Source organism: Micromys minutus (genome assembly GCF_963924665.1).
Source record: "Micromys minutus genome assembly, chromosome: 9".
Taxonomy (NCBI): Eukaryota; Metazoa; Chordata; class Mammalia; order Rodentia; family Muridae; genus Micromys; species Micromys minutus.
The window spans coordinates 33,029,686-33,051,164 of NC_137978.1; the positions used below are offsets into that span (position 1 = coordinate 33,029,686).

At 41.0% G+C, this 21,479-nt stretch overlaps 1 protein-coding gene across 1 annotated transcript in view; it reads left to right on the forward strand.

The window, feature by feature from the left end:
- LOC308424104 (phosphatidylinositol 3-kinase regulatory subunit gamma) overlaps nt 1–21,273 on the forward strand; it is a gene marked incomplete at its 5' end in the record, with an annotated part of 66,912 nt that extends 45,639 nt beyond the window's left edge. The window contains 6 exons of the mRNA XM_080920996.1: nt 259–384; nt 9,005–9,147; nt 9,578–9,754; nt 10,797–10,871; nt 11,217–11,387; nt 18,094–21,273. Coding sequence (XP_080777122.1) covers nt 259–384; nt 9,005–9,147; nt 9,578–9,754; nt 10,797–10,871; nt 11,217–11,387; nt 18,094–18,292 — 891 coding nt within the window. The 3' untranslated portion in view covers nt 18,293–21,273. The remainder of the gene's footprint in view (nt 1–258; nt 385–9,004; nt 9,148–9,577; nt 9,755–10,796; nt 10,872–11,216; nt 11,388–18,093) is intronic.
- Nucleotides 21,274–21,479: the final 206 nt, after the last annotated feature.

Consider the following 21,479-nt stretch of genomic DNA (forward strand, 5'->3'; position numbering starts at 1 on the left):
TGTTTTTGCCAGTGGATGATGGTACATGCTTTCAGTCTCAGCACTGGATAAGCAGACGATAATTAACCAGAAGTTTCAGGACAGCCTGGTCTGCATACTATGACTCTGTCTCAAGAAACAAAACAAAATCTTTATAAAATCAAAGCATTTTTTGGTGCTTGCTATCAAAACAGGATTTCTAAAGTTGAAGTAATAGACCTGGAAAAACATGTCAGAATTAATAAGGTTGCTTTGTTTCATTTTCTTCTGCCTACGTAGGATCAATTGGTAAAAGAAGATAACATTGATGCAGTAGGTAAAAACCTGCAAGAGTTCCACTCTCAGTATCAGGAGAAGAGTAAAGAGTATGATCGGCTGTATGAAGAGTACACCAGGACGTCACAGGTGGGAACTGGTTTCAGATGACCTTTTGCAAAATTGTGGTTGGTAGATTTGAGTAGTTGGATGGATCCTCTGCTGTCTGTCAGTGTTAACCCAAGGGTCAGGAATGTGGCTGACTGGTAGACTGCAGATTATTTGCCTGTCAGTCATGTAAAACTGGGTGTGGTGGTACAAGCCTTTTAATCCCTGGCACTGGGCAGTTGGAAGCAGGAGGATCAGAAATTCAGGGCCCTCCTCAGCCATGTAGCTAGTTGGAAGCTAATTTGAGATATATGAGAACTGCCTCCAAAAAAACTTCTTAAAAATTAGGTAATATTATAAACAGTAAAATTAGCAAAATGACAAATTTTTGAGATAGAAATTAATTTTTGTTCATGGGGCAGTACAGGGCTGTTTCAGCAGCTCCACTGTCAGCATGATTCTTGGGTTTTTCTGTTCTGTGCTCTCCTTATCTAACATGAGCCATCACCACCATATTTCTAGTAAGAAAGGAAGAATAGGAAGAAAAGGAAGCCCTCCTTCCCCCAGGGTGTCTTTGTGTAGCCCTGGCTATCCTGGAACTTGCTCTGTAGACCAGGTTAGCCTTAAACTCAGCATTCTGCCTGCCTGTGCCTCCCAAGTGCTAGGATTAAAGGTGTGTGTTACCTCACCTAGCTGGTTTTATGATTTTTTAAGACAAAAAGCATTTATTTATTTATTAAATGTGTTTGAGTGTTTTGCTTGCATGTTTGTCTGTGCACCACATGCATGCCTGGTGCTCATGAGGTTAGAAGAAGCCGTCAGAACTGGTTGGTTGTAAGGCATCATGTAGGTTCTGGGAATCAAATGTGAGTCCTCTGCAAGAACAATAAATGTTCTCACCCACCGAGTCATTTTTCCACCTGAGGTTTTCTGCTTTAAAGAGGCTTTTTATTTATTTTTATAAAGTTGGTAGTAAAGTCCCTTCTTTGTCTTTTTAAAATACTTACTTTAAACTAAAGTTTTGTTGATTTTGTTGATCTTTTTAAAGAAGTTTTTTTAAAAAATTTTGTTGATTTCACCTCCCTATCTCATTTTCTCACTCTTCTTCCCCTTCTTTCTTTCTTTTGTTTTGTTGTTGTTGTTTTGTGTTTTTGTTTCTTTGGGACTCCATCTCATTTAGCTCAGTGTATTCCTGGCCCTTCTACCTGTACCCTGAGTGCTGGTACTACAAGTGTGCCATCATTTCTTGCTCTGTTGGTTTTCTCTTATCTTTATTGCTTTCTTCCTCCTGCTAGCTTTGCATTTCATTTTCTTTTTTCTTAATTCCTTATGTTATCCAATTATATAGTTGATTAGAGAGCACCGATTATTAGTATGTATGAGGACACTAGTGTCACTGCACACTTCTGCCGGTCAGAGGACAGCTTTGTGGAGTTGTGAGGTCTGAGTCCCAAGATTTTTTTTACCGAACCATTGTCAGCTTACGTCCTGTTGCTGTGAAAAAAATATGACCAAACGCAACATGGGAAAGACCCTTCTTTGGGTTGTGTTCCATCAGGAGGGGAAGTCAGAGCAGGAACTGAAGCAGACACCATGGATGAATGATGCTTGCTGGCATGCTCCTTGTGGCTTGCTCAGCCTGCTTTCTTAGACAAACCAGGAACAACTGCTCTGAGGTGGTACCTCCCACGGTGGGCTGGGCCTTCCTGTATCAGTTCTTAATCCAGAAATGTCTTACAGACTTTCCTGCAGGCCAGCCCGATGCAGGCTGTTCTCAATGAGGTTTTCTCCTCTGAGAAAGCCTGCCCTGTGTCCTCCCAACGAAGCAACCAGCACACCCAGTGCACCCCCTTTGTACTACTGTACCTCTCTACCACTTTTCTGTTTTGATTTTGATTTTTAGAGACAGGCTTTCTCTGTGTAGCCTCATTTATCCCGGAACTCACTCTGTTAAACTACTCTACAGTTTTTAACCATAGGTATTTACATCTATCTGCTTTTGTTGTATCATGTAAGTGTTCTTATGGAATGCTTAGGTCTCATGTATCTCAAGGCATTTTCTAAATTTGCCTGTCATTAATTTATTTGTTTTACATTATTCTTATTCCATGAGGTGAGTGTCACTAGGTAGCCCTAGCTAGCCTGGAACTTCACTGTGATAAGGGTAGCCTGGAGCTCCTCTGGAGTCTGCCATCAATTCACAAGGCTTCTGGGATAAGGGACACATACCCCACCATGCCTGGCCTTTATCATTTATTTTTTGAACCATTAATTATTTCAGAGCATGTTATTTAATTACTGTGTACCTCTGACTTTTTTTTAGTTTTTCTGTTGTGATTTCTGCTTTCTTCTCACTGTAGATCAGAGGTCCTCTGTTTGATTGTAGTCTTACAATTTATTAAAACCTGAGGCCAGAGAGACGGCTCAGCATTTAAGAACACTTGTTTTTGTTGTTCTGTTTTGTTTTGAGACCGTTTTTCTCTGTGTAGCCCTGACTGTCCTGGAAGTCGCTTTGTAGACCAGGCCAACCTGCCTCTGCCTCCAGAGTGCTGGGATTAAAGGCATGACCACTGCAGCCACGTAAGGACACTGGTTCTTGCAGAGGATTTGGGTTTGGTTCCCAATGCTCAACGGTGGTTCACAACCATTTTTAACTATACTGCTAGGGAGTATGATGCCTTTACCTTACTTAGAGTCTTTGGCACTGGGCACAGATGTAGTTCACATGTGTACATGTGTGCCAAACACTCATACACAGAACGTTAAATACATCTGAAAAAATAAAAATAAGTAAGTTAAAACTTGTTTTGTGGCTTAATGTGATATATTTTTGATATAATATTAGAATATTACATTTTTATTTAAGAATTACCTATATTCTATTCTTGCTGTGTGGAATGTTCTTTATTATGCTTATTAGATATATAATTGGGTTAATTTATAGCTAAAAATCTTTGTAATATTACATAAACACTGCCTCTCTGTCCCAGTCTGCCCCCTTGAGATGGGCTATCATTGTATTGCTCTGGATAGTCTGGAACTCACTGTGTAGGCCAGGCTAACCTTGAACTCATGGAGATCTATGTGTCTCTACCTCTTAAGTGCAAGGGTTAATACTAAAGTATATGCCAACATGCCCTAACCCTCTATTTTGTTATATATTGTCTAAGATTACGCTTATATATATTTAATGCCTATAATGATTCTTTGATTCATTTTCCTTTCACATCATATAAAAGACGCAGGTTTAGGTGTATAGCTCACTGATAGAAGCCTGTTTAGCATCTGTAGTTTCTTGGTTTTGATCTCAAGCCCTGGAATTAAAAATCCCCTAATTTACTAACTATAAAGTCTTATAAGTGGCCATTTTACTATCCACATGATATTGACCACTTTAATAGAGTCAGTCTGTAAATCTCCCAATAACTTTTCCTGTCACCACACACGAGAGTCATCACAGTTATTTCTTCTGAAAGTGCTAAAGCAATAGAAGACATTGAAACCTGAAACAAGGGTCTAGACACCAAGCACACACATAAAAATAAACAAATGTCCTTGATGCTCCTTTAGTCCTTCCTCGCCCTCTTCTGTGGGGTTCTTTTTGCTCCACCTAGTGTTTGGCTGTGGGTCTTTGTATCTGCTCCTTTCAGTTACTGACAATGCCTCTCTAATGGCAGTTGGGCTAGGCACCAGTTTGTGAGTATAGTAGAACAACATTAGGAAGCATTTAATTGACCCCCCCCCACCCTCAGTATGTGTTTGGGTCTCTAGGTCTCTGGGTCTCTAGGCTGTCCGGCCTCTGGTTCCTGGCTGTCTGGGCATGGGCTCCCTGTCATGGTGTGTGCCTCAAGTTGGACCAGTGATTGGTTGGCCATTCCCAAAAGTCCTGTGCCACCATTACCTCAGCACATCTTACAGGCTGTAAAGATTGCAGATTGAAAGTTTTGTAGCTGGGTTGATGTCCCCAGTCCCACTGCTGGGAGCCTTGCCTGGCTAAAGAAGACGTCAGTTTAGGCTCTGCTCTCAGGAGCCAAAGGGGTTGAGGACACTATAAGAACATGGCCCACAGAATCAACTAAGCAGGGTTCATAGAGACTGAAGTAACAATCATGTATGGGTCTGAGCCAGGCCCTTTGCATATATGTTATAGTTATACAGCTTGGTATTCTGTGGGACTCCTAACAGTGGGAATAGACTCATTTGCCTGCTTTTGGAATTCTTTTCCTCCTGCTGTGCTGTCTCGTCCAGCCTTAATATGAGGGGTTAGGTGTAGAGAGAATATCTTCTATATTGTATGGATGCATCCCCTGTCAATTAAAAAGCCTATGGCCTATGTCTTAGGCAGAATGTAGAGGTGGGACATTCAGGAGAGAGAAAGGATTCTGGGAGAGAGCCCAGGGGAGATGTGAGGAGATGGACACATGGTACCTGAGCACAGGTAACCAGCCACATGGCAGAGTGTAGGCTAAAACACATGGGGTATCTTAAGTTATGATCTAGTCAGAGTTGAGGCTAGCTATGTGAGGGCAGAGAACTCAGCATTTGAACAACACAGTGTAAACTTTAAACAGTGTTTAAAAACATTACGCCTACATTTAGGCCTAGTCCTGTTGTAAGTTATGCTACATCCAGTTGATATACCTAGGAGGCCTGCTCTTCTTTTGAAGGGAAACCCGGGGGGGGGGGATCTTGGAGAGAGGGGAGATATGAGGGGGGAACTTGGAAGAGTGGAGGGATTGGGGTCTGAAAATTCAAAACAATCCAAGCAGTCACAAGAGTCCAGCAAAGCACAATCATTATTTGAATTAGGCAGCAAAATCTGACCAGCCAGGGACAACAGCACAGACTTGGGAACTGACTATGTCATTGAACATTCACCTTAGTAAAGCAGAGAAAAAATAAAGTCCACAGGCACCTGTGGTGGCCACCGTAGATTCGTGTGTTTGAATGCTAGGTCATAGGGAGTGGCCTTGTTGAAGGAAATGTGTCACTGTGTTGGTGGGATCTAAGGCTTTCTGTGTATACTCAGGGTCCTACCCAGTCCAGAAGATAATCTTCTCTTAGCTGCCTTGGGGTCGAAGTGTAGAACTTCTTGGTGCTTCTCCAGCACCAAGTCTACCTGCATGCTGCCATGTTTTCTGACATGGTGCTAATAGACTAAACCTCTGAAACTAAGCCAGCCCCAATTTAATGTTTGGCTTTGTAGGAGTTGCCTTTGTCACGGTGTCTCTCCACATCAGTGAAACATAAAATAAGACACATTCTGTGCCAAGGTACAGTTACAACTTTTCATCAATCAGAATCATTTCTTCTTGTCCTGGTCAAGAATAAACATTATGTTTTTGGGGAAAAAAAGACTCCTGAAAGTCTGGGAACTTGAGCTTAATTTCATGTTATGATAAAAATGGAGTCTGAAAACAAATGGCGGTACTTAGGGTAAGTCTCATTTGTCTCTTGGCAACAGAGGATAGGATGTGATATATGAGAATAAGTAAATAGTTGTAAAAAATTAAATTAATATTAAGTACACATGCAAAAAGGCATACAAGACACAGCACCACACATATCTGAGAGACCAGATCTTTTGGGTTCAGACTCCAGCTTAGAGAATTTGACCTAAGGTCGAACTCAAGTTAACTAACTAGCACCTAGCACCAGTTTCCAGGTTACTCCCTAACAAATCTGCACCTCCAGGTTACAAGCCTGCCCCTAGCACTTCATTTTCCTAACAACCACCAGTCAGGAGGAAAACAGAGTTAAGTTTATCGCTTGGCTCCCAGAACCAGCCAATTATGTTAAAGGCCATAATGGCCCCCCCAGTCAGATGTGTACCTCTTCTTGCCTCTATGAAAGTTTGCCTGAAACTAGGCTTGGGCCTGACCCCTCCCATCCTGCTTAGTCAGAGACAGTGGTGTGAGGACCCAAGCTCAAGCCTGAATAAAGAGACCCTAATGCGATTACATCAGAATCGACTCCTTTGGTGGCCTTTCGGGGTTAACAAATGTTTCCTGGCATAACAATCAAGTAGCAAAAAATTATCAGAATATCAAAATTATTCTTAATTAAAAAAGATTAAAATGCAATCAGACTTTTCACACAAGGAAATGGGACTAGCGCAATATTTTTGGCTGTTAGAGTTCTATATTTTCTAGTCAGAAATCTGGTATTCTATTCTAAGTTTCACATGTAGGTTTTCCTGTGTTAGTTCAGAAGAATCACATCTTTCTCCTTACTCAGAGAAAGCCTTAGTATTCATTATAGGAGACTCTTTTATAGCTGTGACCAATCAAATAAGTCTTACTCACTTTATCTTCAGTATATATGAAGAATCTAAACATTTCTCACTACTTTTACTACTAATACCTTGGTACAAAGCTAGTCTGGTGTATTTGATTTTTCTGTTGCTGTGATGACAAAATACTTGAAGGCTGGGTGTGGTGGTGCACACCTTTAATCTCATCGCTAGGGAGACTAAGACAGGCAGATGTCTTTGACTTTCAGGCCTGCCACTTCAGGGCCATCTAGGGCTACATAATGAGACATATAACATATAACATCCAACAACAAAATGCTTGAGAGAATCAGCCTCTAAGGAGAAACATTTCCTTTGGCTCACGGCTTTAGATGTTTCAGAGGGAGAGAGGGCCAGGGTTTTGATAAGTCCTTCAATGGCATGCTTCCAGTGACCTAACTTCCGGTGGGTCCTCCTTCCTAAAGATTTCACCTCCTCCCAGGAGTGCCTTCTAGGAAGTTGTTCATAAAGCCTTAAACACTGTGGAAGCCTCTGAACTGATATTCTTACCCCTAGCTTCCACATTCTCTTCTCCCAAACCAGCTTTCAACTTATCAGCCAGGGCTGTAAAATACAGGTTAAGTGACACCCTTTTGTGTCTTTCAGAGAGTGTGTGTTGGGCAGAGGTCAGCCTCTGGTGTTGCTCACCTGGCACTGTAGCAACTGTCCACTTTGTTCTGAAGTTGGTCCAGTAGACTAGGCTGGCTGGCAAGTGAGCCTTAGGGGCTCTACTTCTCCAGCAGTAGGATCACAATCACATCACTGTGCCTGTCTTTTTTTTTTTTTTTTTTTTAAGATTATTATGTATACAGTGTTCTGCCTGCTTGTATGAGTGCAGGCCAGAAGAGGGCACCAGATCTCATAGATGGCTATACCATGTGGTTGCTGATTATTGAACTCAGGAAGAGCAGCCAGTGCTCTTAACCACTGAGCTATCTCTCCAGCCCCCTGTGCCTGCCTTTTTTATATGGATTCTGGGAATCAAATTCAGGTCCTCAGCCTGTGTGGCAAGTACTTTGCTGACTGAGCTATTGCCACAGACTTTCTCCTTTGTTTAAAAGGAACATTAAAAAAAACAAACAAACAAAATGGGGTAGGGGGATGTAAGTATAGAGAATATCCAATAAAAATTTTAATTAAAAAACAAACACAATAAAACAAAACAAAACAAAAAACCAATAACACAATCCCCAAGTTCTATATTAGTCAGGATTCTCTAAATGAAAATAAATGAGTTTGGTTACATATATGGCCCTCTTCTTTTAAAATCATTTAAAGATAGTCCACTGTAACCTAGGCTGATCTTGAACTCATTATATACTTGAGGCAAACCTGAATCCCTCATCCTCCTGAGTCCACCTCTTCAATGTTAATATTGTAAATGTGTCACTATGCCTGGCTCTAAATTTATTTCATTAATATTTTTTTTTCCCAAGACAGGGTTTCTTTGTATATCCCTGGCTGTCCTAGAACTCACTCTGTAGAACAGGCTGGCCTCAACTCAGAGATCCACCTGACTCTGCCTCCCTAGCACTGGGATTAAGGTGTGCAACACCACCACCTGGCTTAATGTTGTTGTTGTTGTTGTTGTTTTATTACATTTTTATTTATTCATTTGTGTGTATGTGTGCACTGCAGCATGTGTGGAGATCAGAGGACAGCTTTCAGGAGTTGGTTCTCTCCTTTCATCATGTGAGTCCTGGGACCAAACTCAGGCCACCAAGCTTGGTGTCAGTTGTTTTTTCTCACTGAGCCATCTTTTTGGCCTGGCCATTACTTCTTAGAACAGTTCAATGTACTGTGTCTTCCCTAGCTGTACTTGAACTTACTACACTTGCTTTCCACCTTGCAGTGTTTGCATTGGCTTACTGTTAGCTTCAAAAACTTTTTAAAAACCTGGCTAACCCCTCTTGCTTCTTTCTCTCCTGCCCAGACAGATGCCATCATCTCAGTAAGGCCTAGTTGGCATCTTTATTTAACAAATTGAATGTATTGGTCACGCATAGTGACATATGCCTGTATCTCAGCACTTGGAAGACAGAGGCAGGAGGATTAAGTATTCAAAGTCATTCATCTTCTGGGTGAGAGGAGAGGCTTCTGTTTCACAAATGCTCTTATCACCTCTCCTGGTGTAGTGTGCTCTTAATAACCATTCATTGAGATTAGTGAATATGAGACTATTCTATCTTTGAAATTTTCTAGAACAGTAAGTATTCGGGAGAGCTATCTGTGGTGGTTTGATTATGCTTGGCCCGTGGGAATTGGCACAATTCTTCTGGAAGTTTTTGTATTATCATTACTTTTCTGAGAAGTACACTGAACCAGAGTTAAGACCTTACATTTGTATATTGTTTCTTTTTCCTCCTATAGGAAATACAAATGAAGAGGACTGCCATTGAAGCCTTTAATGAAACAATTAAAATATTTGAGGAGCAGTGTCATACCCAAGAACAACACAGTAAAGACTATATTGAGAGATTTCGCAGAGAGGGGAATGAGAAGGAGATTGAGCGGTGAGTGTACTTAACCCACCACTCAGGACTGAAACACACTGTTCTTTCTTAACACATTTCTGTCTTGTTTGTTTTTACCCACTATCTCATACTATGCAGGGGTGTTTGTCAGTGTTCATCAGTGTTTGGTCCTGATCTCCATACGACACATGTCCACTGAGTAGACATGATAGCCCAGTACCTATGGCTACCATAATCTTGCTCTTACAGTACTCGCTGGGAGTAATTGACTTATATCTATTACCTCAGCTGTTCTAGAGGCTGAGGCAGAAGGATTGCTTGCGCCCAGGAATTCAAGACCAGCTTGTGTAGCACAGGGAGACTCGTGTCACACACACAGATCCAGTAAGAGATTAGGACCCTGTTTATGCTTCATGATCTTCCTGCTTCTGTTGTTATTTTAGACTTAATATGCCACGTATTTTCACAGAATTATGATGAATTATGATAAATTGAAATCACGTCTTGGTGAGATACATGATAGCAAAGTGCGTCTTGAGCAAGACTTGAAGAGACAAGCTTTGGACAACCGGGAAATAGATAAAAAAATGAATAGCATCAAACCTGACCTGATCCAGCTGCGTAAGATCCGAGATCAGCACCTCGTGTGAGTAGTCTGGGGTTGAATGTTGTGGGACACACCAGTATGAGTTTATTACTAGAACTAGACATGTCATCAATGGGAGAACTTGAAAACATTGTAACTTTTTGTCAAGATGAAATCCATGTTAACACTTAGGTGTGATGACAGGTTATATAGTGTACTTGGGGTCAGTGACAGACATGAAGATGAACCCACAGTTGTAAAGACTTTCTTAAAAACCTATCAGTAAATATCTACTGTGTAATGGTTATCTATATGCTGGTACTGTTTAAGACATTGGCAATATGGCCATAGCAGAAGAGAAATCTCTTTAGATCAATATAGTTTAGTGTGTGTGGAGGGACAGGCATAAACAGTATAAAATAATGAACTTCTCTAGGGGCTCTGAAGATAATAAAATGGTAAAAAGTAGGCCTTACATGGGACAGTTTGGGCAATAGGTCGGAGGTGATGTTTATAATGAACTGATATTGAATGTTAAAGAAAGAAGCCTGGGTTGGTGATAAGCAAGTGTATTTTAAAAAATATTTATTTTTATTATTTTAAATTATATGAATGAGTGCAGGTGACTTCAGGTAGACATAGAGGCCAGAGTGGATCCTCTGGAGATGGGTTGTAAGTGGTTGTGAGCTACCATTTGAGTGCTGGGAACTGAACTGGGGTTCTCTGAAAGACCAGTGTGTGCTCTTAATCACAGAGCTGTCTTTCCAGCCCCCATCAAAGTGTTTTATACTCCACTGTCATACTCCTGTTTCAGACCATGGGTCTCTCTATGTCTGAATGCTAGTGTGTGTGTGCCTCTAGAAAATAAGATACATGCCCAATTCCAAGTACTTTTCTGTTTCTTCCTTTTTGCAGGGAAATTGATTGTGGTATTAGTTGAGGGAAAGTAATGGAGAGATTAATTTAGGGGAAACTCTGGCCACTTTTTTAGAGACTAGAAAAAAATAAATAAGAGGTTCCAAGCCTTTTAAAGCTCATCTGGTTTCAACATACTTACTTTGTCCAAGTGACTCGATTCTGACAGTGTCTTTTCTCCTGGCAGATGGCTCAGTCACAGAGGAGTGAGGCAGAGGCGCCTGAACGCCTGGCTGGGGATCAAGAATGAGGATGCAGATGAGTAAGTCCCTCAGTGGAAGGATCCTCCCATTATGCATGTAGGGAGAGGGCTCTCAAGCCCACTGGCAGAACTGAGGCCTTTGCACCTCGTTTGAACTAGTTGCCTGAAGAATACAGTATATACACTTGAGTAAATGGCCCACATGAAACCTGGATGCATACAGTGCCATTCAGATGTCTTAGCTTACTAAATGAGTTCTATAGGTTTTGTACCATAGAAATATGAACGGTGTTTAAAACTGAACACTCACCTAATTTTATAAAGATTGAGAACAACATTTTATTAGCTTTTAGATGTAAGAAAACTGATTGCTAGAATAATATATTTCAAATATTTAATTTTTAGAAGCTATTTTATCAACGAGGAAGATGAGAACTTGCCGCATTATGATGAGAAAACCTGGTTTGTGGAAGATATCAACCGAGTTCAAGCAGAGGACTTGCTTTATGGGAAACCAGATGGTGCATTCCTAATTCGTGAGAGTAGCAAGAAAGGATGTTACGCTTGTTCTGTGGTGTAAGTCTTCTCTGGGGATATAACCTTTTCAAATCTGCATTAATTAATGGGAGTCATTATCATAAAACTGAGATGGGATTAGAATACAGTGATGAGGTGGGTCTGCCATCGAGGTCTGTCTTGTGGTTTCAGGAGGGAGTGGAGATGAGTATGGCCTGGCTGCTTACTTGCTGTGTAACGTAGGCATATAACTCTTACCTGTCCCTCGTCTACTCTCACTCTAGAGCAGAGGTGACAAGACATACCCCCTAAAATTATTTTGATAGTGATGTCTCTGTAAGACAGGGTAGGAAGCAAAGAAGGATTGCCAAGTGACTGCTGTCAAAGAGTTGTCTCAGACACAGAGTGTAAGTATAAATATAAACAACATATAAACAGAAGATGGACAGCCAAGGCTACATAGTGAAACCCTGTCACTATTGGGGAGAAGCAAGAGGAACAAATGGGAGCTAGTCGAATATAATATGACTGAGGTACAATGACAGATATGTCTCAAAAGTCATCCTGGGATCCCAAGGTAGCTCAGTAGGTAAAGGCATTTGCCATCTTGATGACCAGAAGACTCACATGATAGGAGAAGTTGTTTACTGATTTTCACTGTACACCATGCATACATAATATGTGTGCCTCCATAGAAAGAAATAAATGTAATTTAAGAACCCTTTAAAATGTCACATGAAAACCCATAATTTTGTATTATAACTTAAAAAAAAGAGGGCTACATAGAAAGGGACTCAACCATGCATTCCAGGTGTAAGCCATCACACTTAGCTCCCAGGCTTCATTCCCCAAAGACTTGAGATAATCATAACCACTGTGAAACAGCTATCAGCAGTAGGTCTTTCCTGTGTGGGAATGTTTATTGTGATTGGGGAAAAGAGTTAGAGGTTTATGGACGAGGTCTTGGAACTGGATCCTAAGGTCTGAGTGCTGTGTGTGGAAGGGAATGAAGGTGGAGCTGAGAAGTCCAGTATATTGCTGTACTACGGCCGTGCACAGGAGGGCGACCGACAGCATCCAGGTTTTGTTTGACTTACTCTGGTTAGGTGTGAGAGCACACAGACGGGCAGTGCTCACCAGGCCTCATGTCTTAGAAGAACAAGCAAAGGAGGTGGGAGCAGGGAATATCCTTGAGCTCATCAGCACAGAAGACTTTCTGACCAGAACACTGTTAGCACAGGCACTAAGATGAACAATTAGTAAATGGGATCTCATGAAACTCAGAAGCTTCTACATGGCAAAGGACACCAGCGTTTGGACAAACCAGCAGCCTACAGAGTGGGAAAAGATTTTACCAACTACACATCCAACAGAGGGATATTATTCAAAATATACAAAGAACTGAAAAAACTAGATATCCAGAAAGCAACCCAATTAAAAAAATGGAATGCAGATATAAATAAGAACTCTCAAAAAAGAGGAAACTCAACTGGCTAAGAAACAAACAAATGTTCAACAACCTTAGTCTAGTCATCAGGGAATATAAATCCAAACTACTTAAGATTTCATCTTATACCTGTATGAATGGCTAAGATCAGTAACACAAGTGATAGCTCATGTTGGTGAGGAGGTGGAATAAGGGGAACACTTATCCATTACTGGTGTTAGTGCAAATTTGTTCAGCCACTATGGAAATCAGTATGGCTGTCCCTCAGGAAGATAGGAATTGATCTACCTCAAGGTCCAGCTGTAAAACATAGATCTTGGGCATAGATCCAAAGGTCCATAGGTTCATTTTACCACATAGACAGTTGCTCAATGACGTTCTTTGCTGTGCTATTTATAATAGAAATCAGAAACACCTTAGATGTTTCTCAGTAGGAAAATGGATGAAGAAATGTGGTACATTTACATAATGGAATATTACTTAGCCAATAAGAAAATGAAACAATGAAACTTGCAAGTAAATGGAATTTTAAAAAATCATACATAATGAGATAACCCAGACTTGGGAGGAACAATATGGTATGTTTTCAGTTATATGTGGATATTAGTTTTGAGGTCAGTGATAACCAAGCTATAATCCATAGGGCCACAGAGGTTAGGTATAGAGTAAGGGACTGGGGGCACAGATAGATCTCATTAGGAAAGGGAAATAGAATAGTTATGGATGGATGGATGGTGGGGCTGGAACAGGAGGATCAAGAGGGAAGGGAGAGGGGGCAAGGGTGGAAATATGGATTGAGATAGCTAAATTAAGGGTCATTTGAGGGGGAAACCTAATACAGTAGACGCTTCCTAAAGTACATACATATATGAGAAGGAGATATAATTGAAACTGACAAATAATTCAGGTGACAGCCTAAACTGGTCAGCCATCTCTTGTTACCAAATGAAGCTTCCAGGCCCAAGATTGAGTCACACCTAATTGAGTTGTTGTCCAAAGGGATGTCAGGCCTCGTTGTCAAGGTTATAGGTTGTTCTCCTCAACTGATTGCTGAAGATAACACCTATACGACTCACTGAATATGGAGAAGTTGAATTGGTGCCATATAGAGCTTTTATCCCTATTGTTTGAATGTCTCTGTACTGAAATTTCCTCTGTAGGCTATTAAATGAAAGGTAAACACCAACTGAGCTGCAGACCCTGGGGATTGACAGTGGTGGCCTGCCTATAAGACATGCTACTGCAATAGTGGTACAACACTTACAAAAGTAACCAACAAGGCCCACTCCATGAGATGGAATCTGTACCCAGTACTGCTTGGGTGAGCCTATAGACCAAAGTCTAGGGTAAAAATCAATTACTACTGTTCTAAAAAAGTGTGTGCGGGGGAATAAAAAGACATTCTGCTCTGCTCTGCTCTACCATAGTGTCTTGCTTAGCCAAAACAACAACAAAGACCCTGTGTTCTGTAGTAGATGGGAACAAATACAAAAACTCATATCCATACACTATTCAGGTTCAGGGAATGAGAGACCTTGCAACACTGACTCCTCTGGGTCTGCAGCAGGTCCTCTGAGTGTATTATGGCTGCCAGTTTTGGGGGATTCCTGATTGTATGAACAAGTAGATCTCTTTTTCTTGTGACTTCTCTTGGGCTCTTTCCTTCTGTTTGGTTTTTTCAATTCCAATGTGTTGTCTTATCTTACTTTATTATTATCCCGCAGAAGCCCATTTATTTTCTTTTTTTTTTTTTTTTGTTTGTTTTTTCCTTTTTTGTTTTATTGACTATTTTCGTTATTTACATTTCAAATGCTACCTCCTTTCCTGATTTCCCTTCTAGGATCCCTCTATCCCACCCCCCCTTTCCCTTCCCCCTGCCTCTATGAGGGTGCCCTCCCACTCCCTCCCACCTCTCTGCCCTGGCATACACTGGGGCATTGAGCCTTCACAGGACCTAGGACCTCTCCTCCCATTGATGCCCAACAAGTTACATTTGCTGGTAGAGCCCTGGGTCCCTCCGTGTGTGCTCTTTGGATGGTGGATTAGTCCCTGGGAGCTCTGGAGGGTCTGGTTGCTTGATAATGTTGTTCTTCCTGTGGGGTTGCAAACCCCTTCAGCTCCTTCAGTTCTTTCTCTATCTCCTTCATTGGGGATCCTATTCTCAGTCCAATGGTTGGCTGAGAGCATCTGCTTCTGTATTTGTCAGGCTCTGGCAAAGCCTCTCAGGGGACAGTTATGTCAGGCTCCCGTCAGCATGCCCTTCTTGCATCTGGGTTTGGTGGCTTTTTATGGGATGGATCCACAAGTAGGGCAGTCTCTGAATGGCCTTTTCTTCAGTTTCTGCTCCACCCTTTGTCTTTGTATTTCCTCCTGTGAGTATTTTGTTCCCCCTTGTAAGGAGGACTGAAGTATCCACACTTCAGTCTTCTTTCTTCTTGAGCTTCATGTGGTCTGTGAATTGTATCTTGGGTAATTTGAGCTTTTGGGCTAATATCTACTTACCAGTGAGTGTATACAATGTATGTTCCTTTGTGAGTGGGTTACCTCACTCAGGATGATATTTTCTAGTTTTACCTATTTGCCCAAGAATTTCATGAAGTCATTGTTTTTAATAGTTGAGTAATGTATAACATTTTCTGTATCCATTCCTCTGTTGAATTCCCATAGATGGAGAAACCAAGATATTCCATGACAAAAACAAATTTACACAATATCTTTCAACAAATTCAGCGCTACAAAGGATAATAGATGGAAAAGTCCAATACAGGGAGGGAAACTATACCCTAGAAAAAGCAAGAGAGTAATCTTCTTTCAACAAACTCAAAAGAAGACAGCCACACAAACATAATTCCACATATAATAACAAAAATAACACTTTTCCTTAATATCTCTTAACATTAATGGACTAAATTCCCCAATAAAAAGACAGACTAACAGACTGTATATGTAAACAGGGCCCAGCATTTTGCTGCATACAGGAAATGCACCTCAGTGACAAAGACAGACAAGACCCTCAGAGGAGAAGTCTGGAAAAAAATTTTTTTTCAAGCAAATGGTCCCAAGACACAAGCTGGAGTAGCCATACTAATATCAAGTAAAATCAACTTTCAACCAAAAGTTATCAAAAAAGATAAGGAAAGACACTTCATACTCATCAAAGGAAAACATTCACCAAAATGAACTCTTAATTCTGGATATTTATGCTCCAAGTGCATGGACACCCACATTCATAAAAGAAACCCTGCTAAAGCTCAAAGCATATATTGCACCACACACAATAATAGTCGGAGGCTTCAACACCCCACTCTCATCAATGGACAGATCATGGAAGCAGAAATTGAACAGAGACACAGTGAAACTAACAGAAGTTATGAACCAAGTGGATTTAACATATCTATAGAACATTTCATCCTAAAACCACCTTCTCAGCACCTCATGGTACCTTCTCCAAAACTGACCATATAATTAGTCACAAAACAGGCCTCAACAGATACGAGAAGACTGAACTAATCCCATGCATACTGTGAGATGTCCCATTTATTTTCTAATGAGAGACAGAAAGGGAGTAGACCCACATGAAGGGGAGATGGGAAGGAAATGGAAGGAGTAGAGGGAGGGGAAACTAATTTGCATATATTATATGAGAAAAAATTGTATTTTCAATAAATAGAAAACAAAAATTCAACAAAGCACCAAGAAGGCAATTTCAGAAAAATCATTATGCATCACAACTAAATAAGATTCATTTCAGAAAAGCAAGAGTGCTTTAGCATAGAAAAGTCAATTAATGTAATAACCCTAGGAAAGGAGCCAAAAAACCTACATGGTATACTCCATATGTTCACAAAAAGTATTTACAAATCCAACTCTTTAACTTCTTGAAGCATGGGATAATGCAAGAATTTCTATTACTGGATAAAAGTATCATGCTTCATGATGGAAAATTGAATGTCTTCCTCCTAGCATTATGTCCACTCTGGAAGGCTTTGTGATGAGCCAGGAGTGGTAGTGCATGCCTTTAATTTCTCCCAGCACTCCTGGAGAGTAGAGGCAGGTGGATCTCTGAGTTCCAAACCAGCCTGGTCTATCAGGCCTGCCTACTGTGAGACTCTGTTTTACAAATAAAAAGATATCATGATTGGAAAGGTAGAGTTAAAATGGGTTTATAGAGGTTGTAGGTTATACATCACTGTCTTTCTCTGTATGTATGCGTATGTGTGTGTGCATTTATGTATATTATACATATGTGTACATGTGTAAATATGAATACTTGTATATGTGTACATATAAATATGTACATAGATATACACATATATAGATATAATTGCTCATACCCCAGGTAAGCCTCAAATCTGTTGTGTTTCTGATCAGGATCCTGAGTTTCTGATACTCAGGCCTCTACTTCCCTAGTGTTGGGTACTGCCATGCCCAATTTATACAACAGTGTATTTCTGAGTACTAGTAATGAGCAACCCAAAAATGAGGTGACATGTCATTTAAAATTATGAATTGTCTAGGAACTAAACAAATACAAGTTGTACAATGATTATCTGAGAAATGTGAATGAAAGAAAAGTTCAGTCAGAAAAGATAACCACATGTTAATATCTAGAGCAGTGGCTTGTGCTCTTTCCTAGTGCTTCGACCTTTAATACAGTTCACGTTGTGATGATCTCCAAACATACAATTATTTAGTAACAGTAATTTTACCACTATGTTAATATCTATATTTTTCAGTGGTCTTAAGTGATCCCCTGTAAAAGGGACATTTGACCCCCAAAGGTGTTGTGACCCCCAAAGATGTTGTGACCCACAGGTTGAGAACTGCTGATCTAGAGGCAGTTTTTCTGTCACTTGTCACACCTACTCAACTCCTTGAAATGTGATTAACTTGATTTTCTTTCCATCAAAACATCTTCATAAAGTGATCTACATAGTTATCACAGTCCTAACAAAATCCACAGCTCTTACTGAATATTTGAAGAAATAAAAATATTTCTAAAATTCTTATGAAATGGAAGGGACCAAAATAACATAGTCTCAAGAAAGAAAGCAAACTGCAGCACTACCACCTTGATATCAGCACTCATGACCTATAGCATCAACACAAAGGAGGAATTAAGAGAGAGAACGGACTTGTATGTAGAGTGACAGGAATTGAGGGCTGAGGTCTGCACAGGTGGTGGTTGTAAATATCTGGTCAAGCTTTAAAGAGGCACAGTTGCGTTTGATTGACAGGATGCTTCTGCATGGGATCCTTTGTTGTGGACTTCCTGTTTCCTGTGACCTGCCTGAACCATTTTCCCGTGTTGTCTTTCAGTGCGGACGGGGAAGTGAAGCACTGTGTCATCTACAGCACTGCTCGAGGATACGGCTTTGCAGAGCCCTACAACCTGTACAGCTCACTGAAGGAGCTGGTGCTGCATTACCAGCAGACATCCCTGGTTCAGCACAATGACTCCCTCAATGTCCGGCTCGCCTACCCTGTCCACGCACAGATGCCCGCACTCTGCAGATAAGCAGAGTGAAGAGACCAGCTCTCCAGCAGTTGTTTTCCCTGTGGTTCTATTAGACTACGATGAGGGCATTCTTTCAACGTAGACTGCTTGTTTTGCACAAGTGATTCTGTGAATGTGAAATGGAGAGGCCAAGCAGTAGCTTGGATTTGGAGAGAAATGAGGGGCCCAGGGTCTCTGAACTCAGCTGTGCTGCTGTCCTGATGGACTAAGCTGGAAGCAGATACTGGTTTCATGGGGTTCGGTTTTGTTGTCAGGCACCTTTAAAAGAACAGTTAGACTTGTGGGTTGGTGTGGGGGGTTATCTGGAAGCCTCTGAAGAGTCCATGTCCCCTTGTCCTCAACTTTGAGAATGCAGCAGGACGTATTCTGGGGGTTGTTTTGCTTCGATAGTCTCCCCCTTCCCCCAGATAAGGAGCCTGTTTGGCTCTGTGGTAAAATGGGATTTAGTTTGGGGGAGGGGGGAACAACCAAAGGAAAATAGATATGGGATTACATTTACAGAATCTAAACCAAGGAGGCAAAACCCCTTCAGTTGATGTTACTTCAGTTTTACCAACGTAATTTAGGCTTCAACATCTTAGCCAACTCCTCCTTCTAAAGCACTGTGTTCATAAACCATCAAAGCAGCATTGCCAGACCAAGGTCTAATGGGAGGACAGTAGTAGCTGAATGTACACTTCTGTACCAAAACTTGAAAGAAAACTAGAAATGTGAGATTCAGCAAACACTAAAATTGGTCAGTGTGTTTCCTTTGTCCTGGCCTTGTTTCTCAGATAAGGAATAGAATTATTTTGTGGAGATCGTAAGCTTTGAGTCATAATGAAGTTGGTGCTTGTGTGGTGTTTCTTTAGAGTAAAGAAAGATGTTTGAAACCCTTGTAAGTTGTTTTATGAGTAAAGAAAAGGTGCAATCCAGTGCTTTTAGATGGCTTGATATACCAAATAATGATAGAGAACAACATTGTTGTGTGCTTCCTCAAGTTTAAAAGCCTTGCCAAAACTATACAAGGACTAATTTGCCTTCACCTCCCCTTCCTTTTCTGGATAGGGTTTAGGGAGCCATAGTTAGCTAAAGGAGGACTCAAGTTTGTAGTCAGAGACCTCAGTAAATCACAGGCACATGGGCTCTGGAGTCCACAGTGAAGGGCCCATCACATTACATGTTATTCCATACCATGGGTGAAGCTTTTGCCAGAAGAGGGAATATAGCATGGAGTTCAGACTATCTGGGAAAATAATCCTATTTGCCCTTTTTGTGAGCCTGCTATTAAGGCAGTGTGCACAACCTGTTCTCATGCTTCCGTGGCTGTGATTTTAGGCCATGAATCTGCTCCATGGGGTTTAAGCCTTCCAGCTAAGTGAAGTTAGAGGAGAGGACAGGCATCTATTTTTGGCTTCACACAGCTGCTTCAGAGTCAATCTTGGAGCCATAACAGGCTCAGCATGACTCAGCTGCTTGAGCCCAGTGGTGTGCAGCCAAGCACTCTAGATGAGCAGCCTGAATCTGGGTCTTGGCTCATAAGGCTTACGATCAGGGAAGTTTGGGGGCCAAGATAAAGGTGAATATGGCTTTCCCTGAGCACTTCCTTTGGTGACAGTGTCTAGAATGAACCACATTGTAGAGATAAATGGTCAAAAGTTCTGGATAATTGTCACAGCTGAGGATAGGGCATGTCATTGATGGTTTTTTTCTTGTTCATGCTCCAGTATGACATGAGAGGAAACTGACCACCCTCAGCCACTGTTTAAGGCCCAGTCTTTCTCAAAATTGCCAGCTTGAAATCTTGCTCAGTTTACCAAGTATTGCCAGTCTGTTTATTGATTGGCATTTTGTTCCTATGTGACTTTGTACTGATGTTGAACTTGTGAAGCAGTTATATGCTCAAAATTAGTTGTGAGGAATCCCTCTGATCCAGCACTAAAATTTTAGTATGTCCTGAATGCTTTTTTCTTTCTTTCTTTCTTTTTTTTTTTTTTTGGTTTTTAAATCTCTTCCAAGTCAGTCAAAATGGTAGAATATACAGCTTTAACATTGAATAAGGTCTTTATTTTGTAGGCAGACGTGGAAGATGTGCAGGAGAAAGCATCTTAGCCTCTATACCTGGACTAGACTGTGGAGAAAGGGTGTTTTTCAGTCCTATATTCCTTGAACACTAGGGGATCTGAGACCAGGGCTAATTTAGTCAAAAGCTATCTTTTTTCTGACAAGTTGCGACATGATTTATCTGGTCCTGAGCTGTGGCTAACTGGTGTCTGAGGGAGTCATCATGGCTCGGAAGCAGATATTGGTCTTCTTCCCACAGCCAGGTCAAAGTTGTGTCCCATGATCTAGGCCTCTTAACTGTAGTCTCACTGACTAAAGGAGAGGGTAGAGACAGATTTAAAAGCATAGGGGCAGATCAGCCCCCAACAGGAAAGCAGCTTTGAGTTGGCATAGGTAGGTTGTGTACATTCTCAACACTGCTCCAGCAACAGATGACACCCTACAGCTCCACTCCTGAGACAGTCTCCACATTTACTTCACACTCCTTAAGCCAATGTGTGTCCTTTCTCTGCAAGGTACCAGCTCCACCCATTCTCCTGAACTAAAAAAACAAAAAACAAACAAACCAAAAAAAAAAAAAAAAAAAAAAATCTGAGCAATTTCTGATTTCTAGGATGATCTCTACTGCCAGTTAGATCTTTGTGAGGTTTCCATGGCATCATAAACCAGAGGGTCCATTCTTGGTCCTTTGCTGCCAACTGCTCATTCTTGACTTAGCTCTAGCCATTTGTGACAACCACCCTTGTTTCCTTACAAATCCTCGCATGTAACTTTGGTACTCTTGTTGTTTCTTGTGAAGAACCTATTCTGTTGTCTTTGATGTAATAAAAAAAATTCATGTAGTTTATGTAAAAGTAACTGACTCAGAAGGAAGCCAACTGTGTCTTGTGTTGGAACAATTCATAATGTAATTTCTAGACCACTTTTGCAAATTGTTCTTGTCACCAAATGTGTTCAGACATTGCTGTGCAGTTGTGGGGAAGGGGTGGGGGGAAGGTAAAGTGAGAACATTGTTGGGATTTTTTAAAAAACCTTCTCCAAAACGTGAAATGGTCTGGCCAACTTGCTCCAGATGCAATAAAGACATTGCAGTGAAACATCTTTGTTTTCTTGGCAGTGGGCTTAAGGCAGGTTAAGGAAGTAA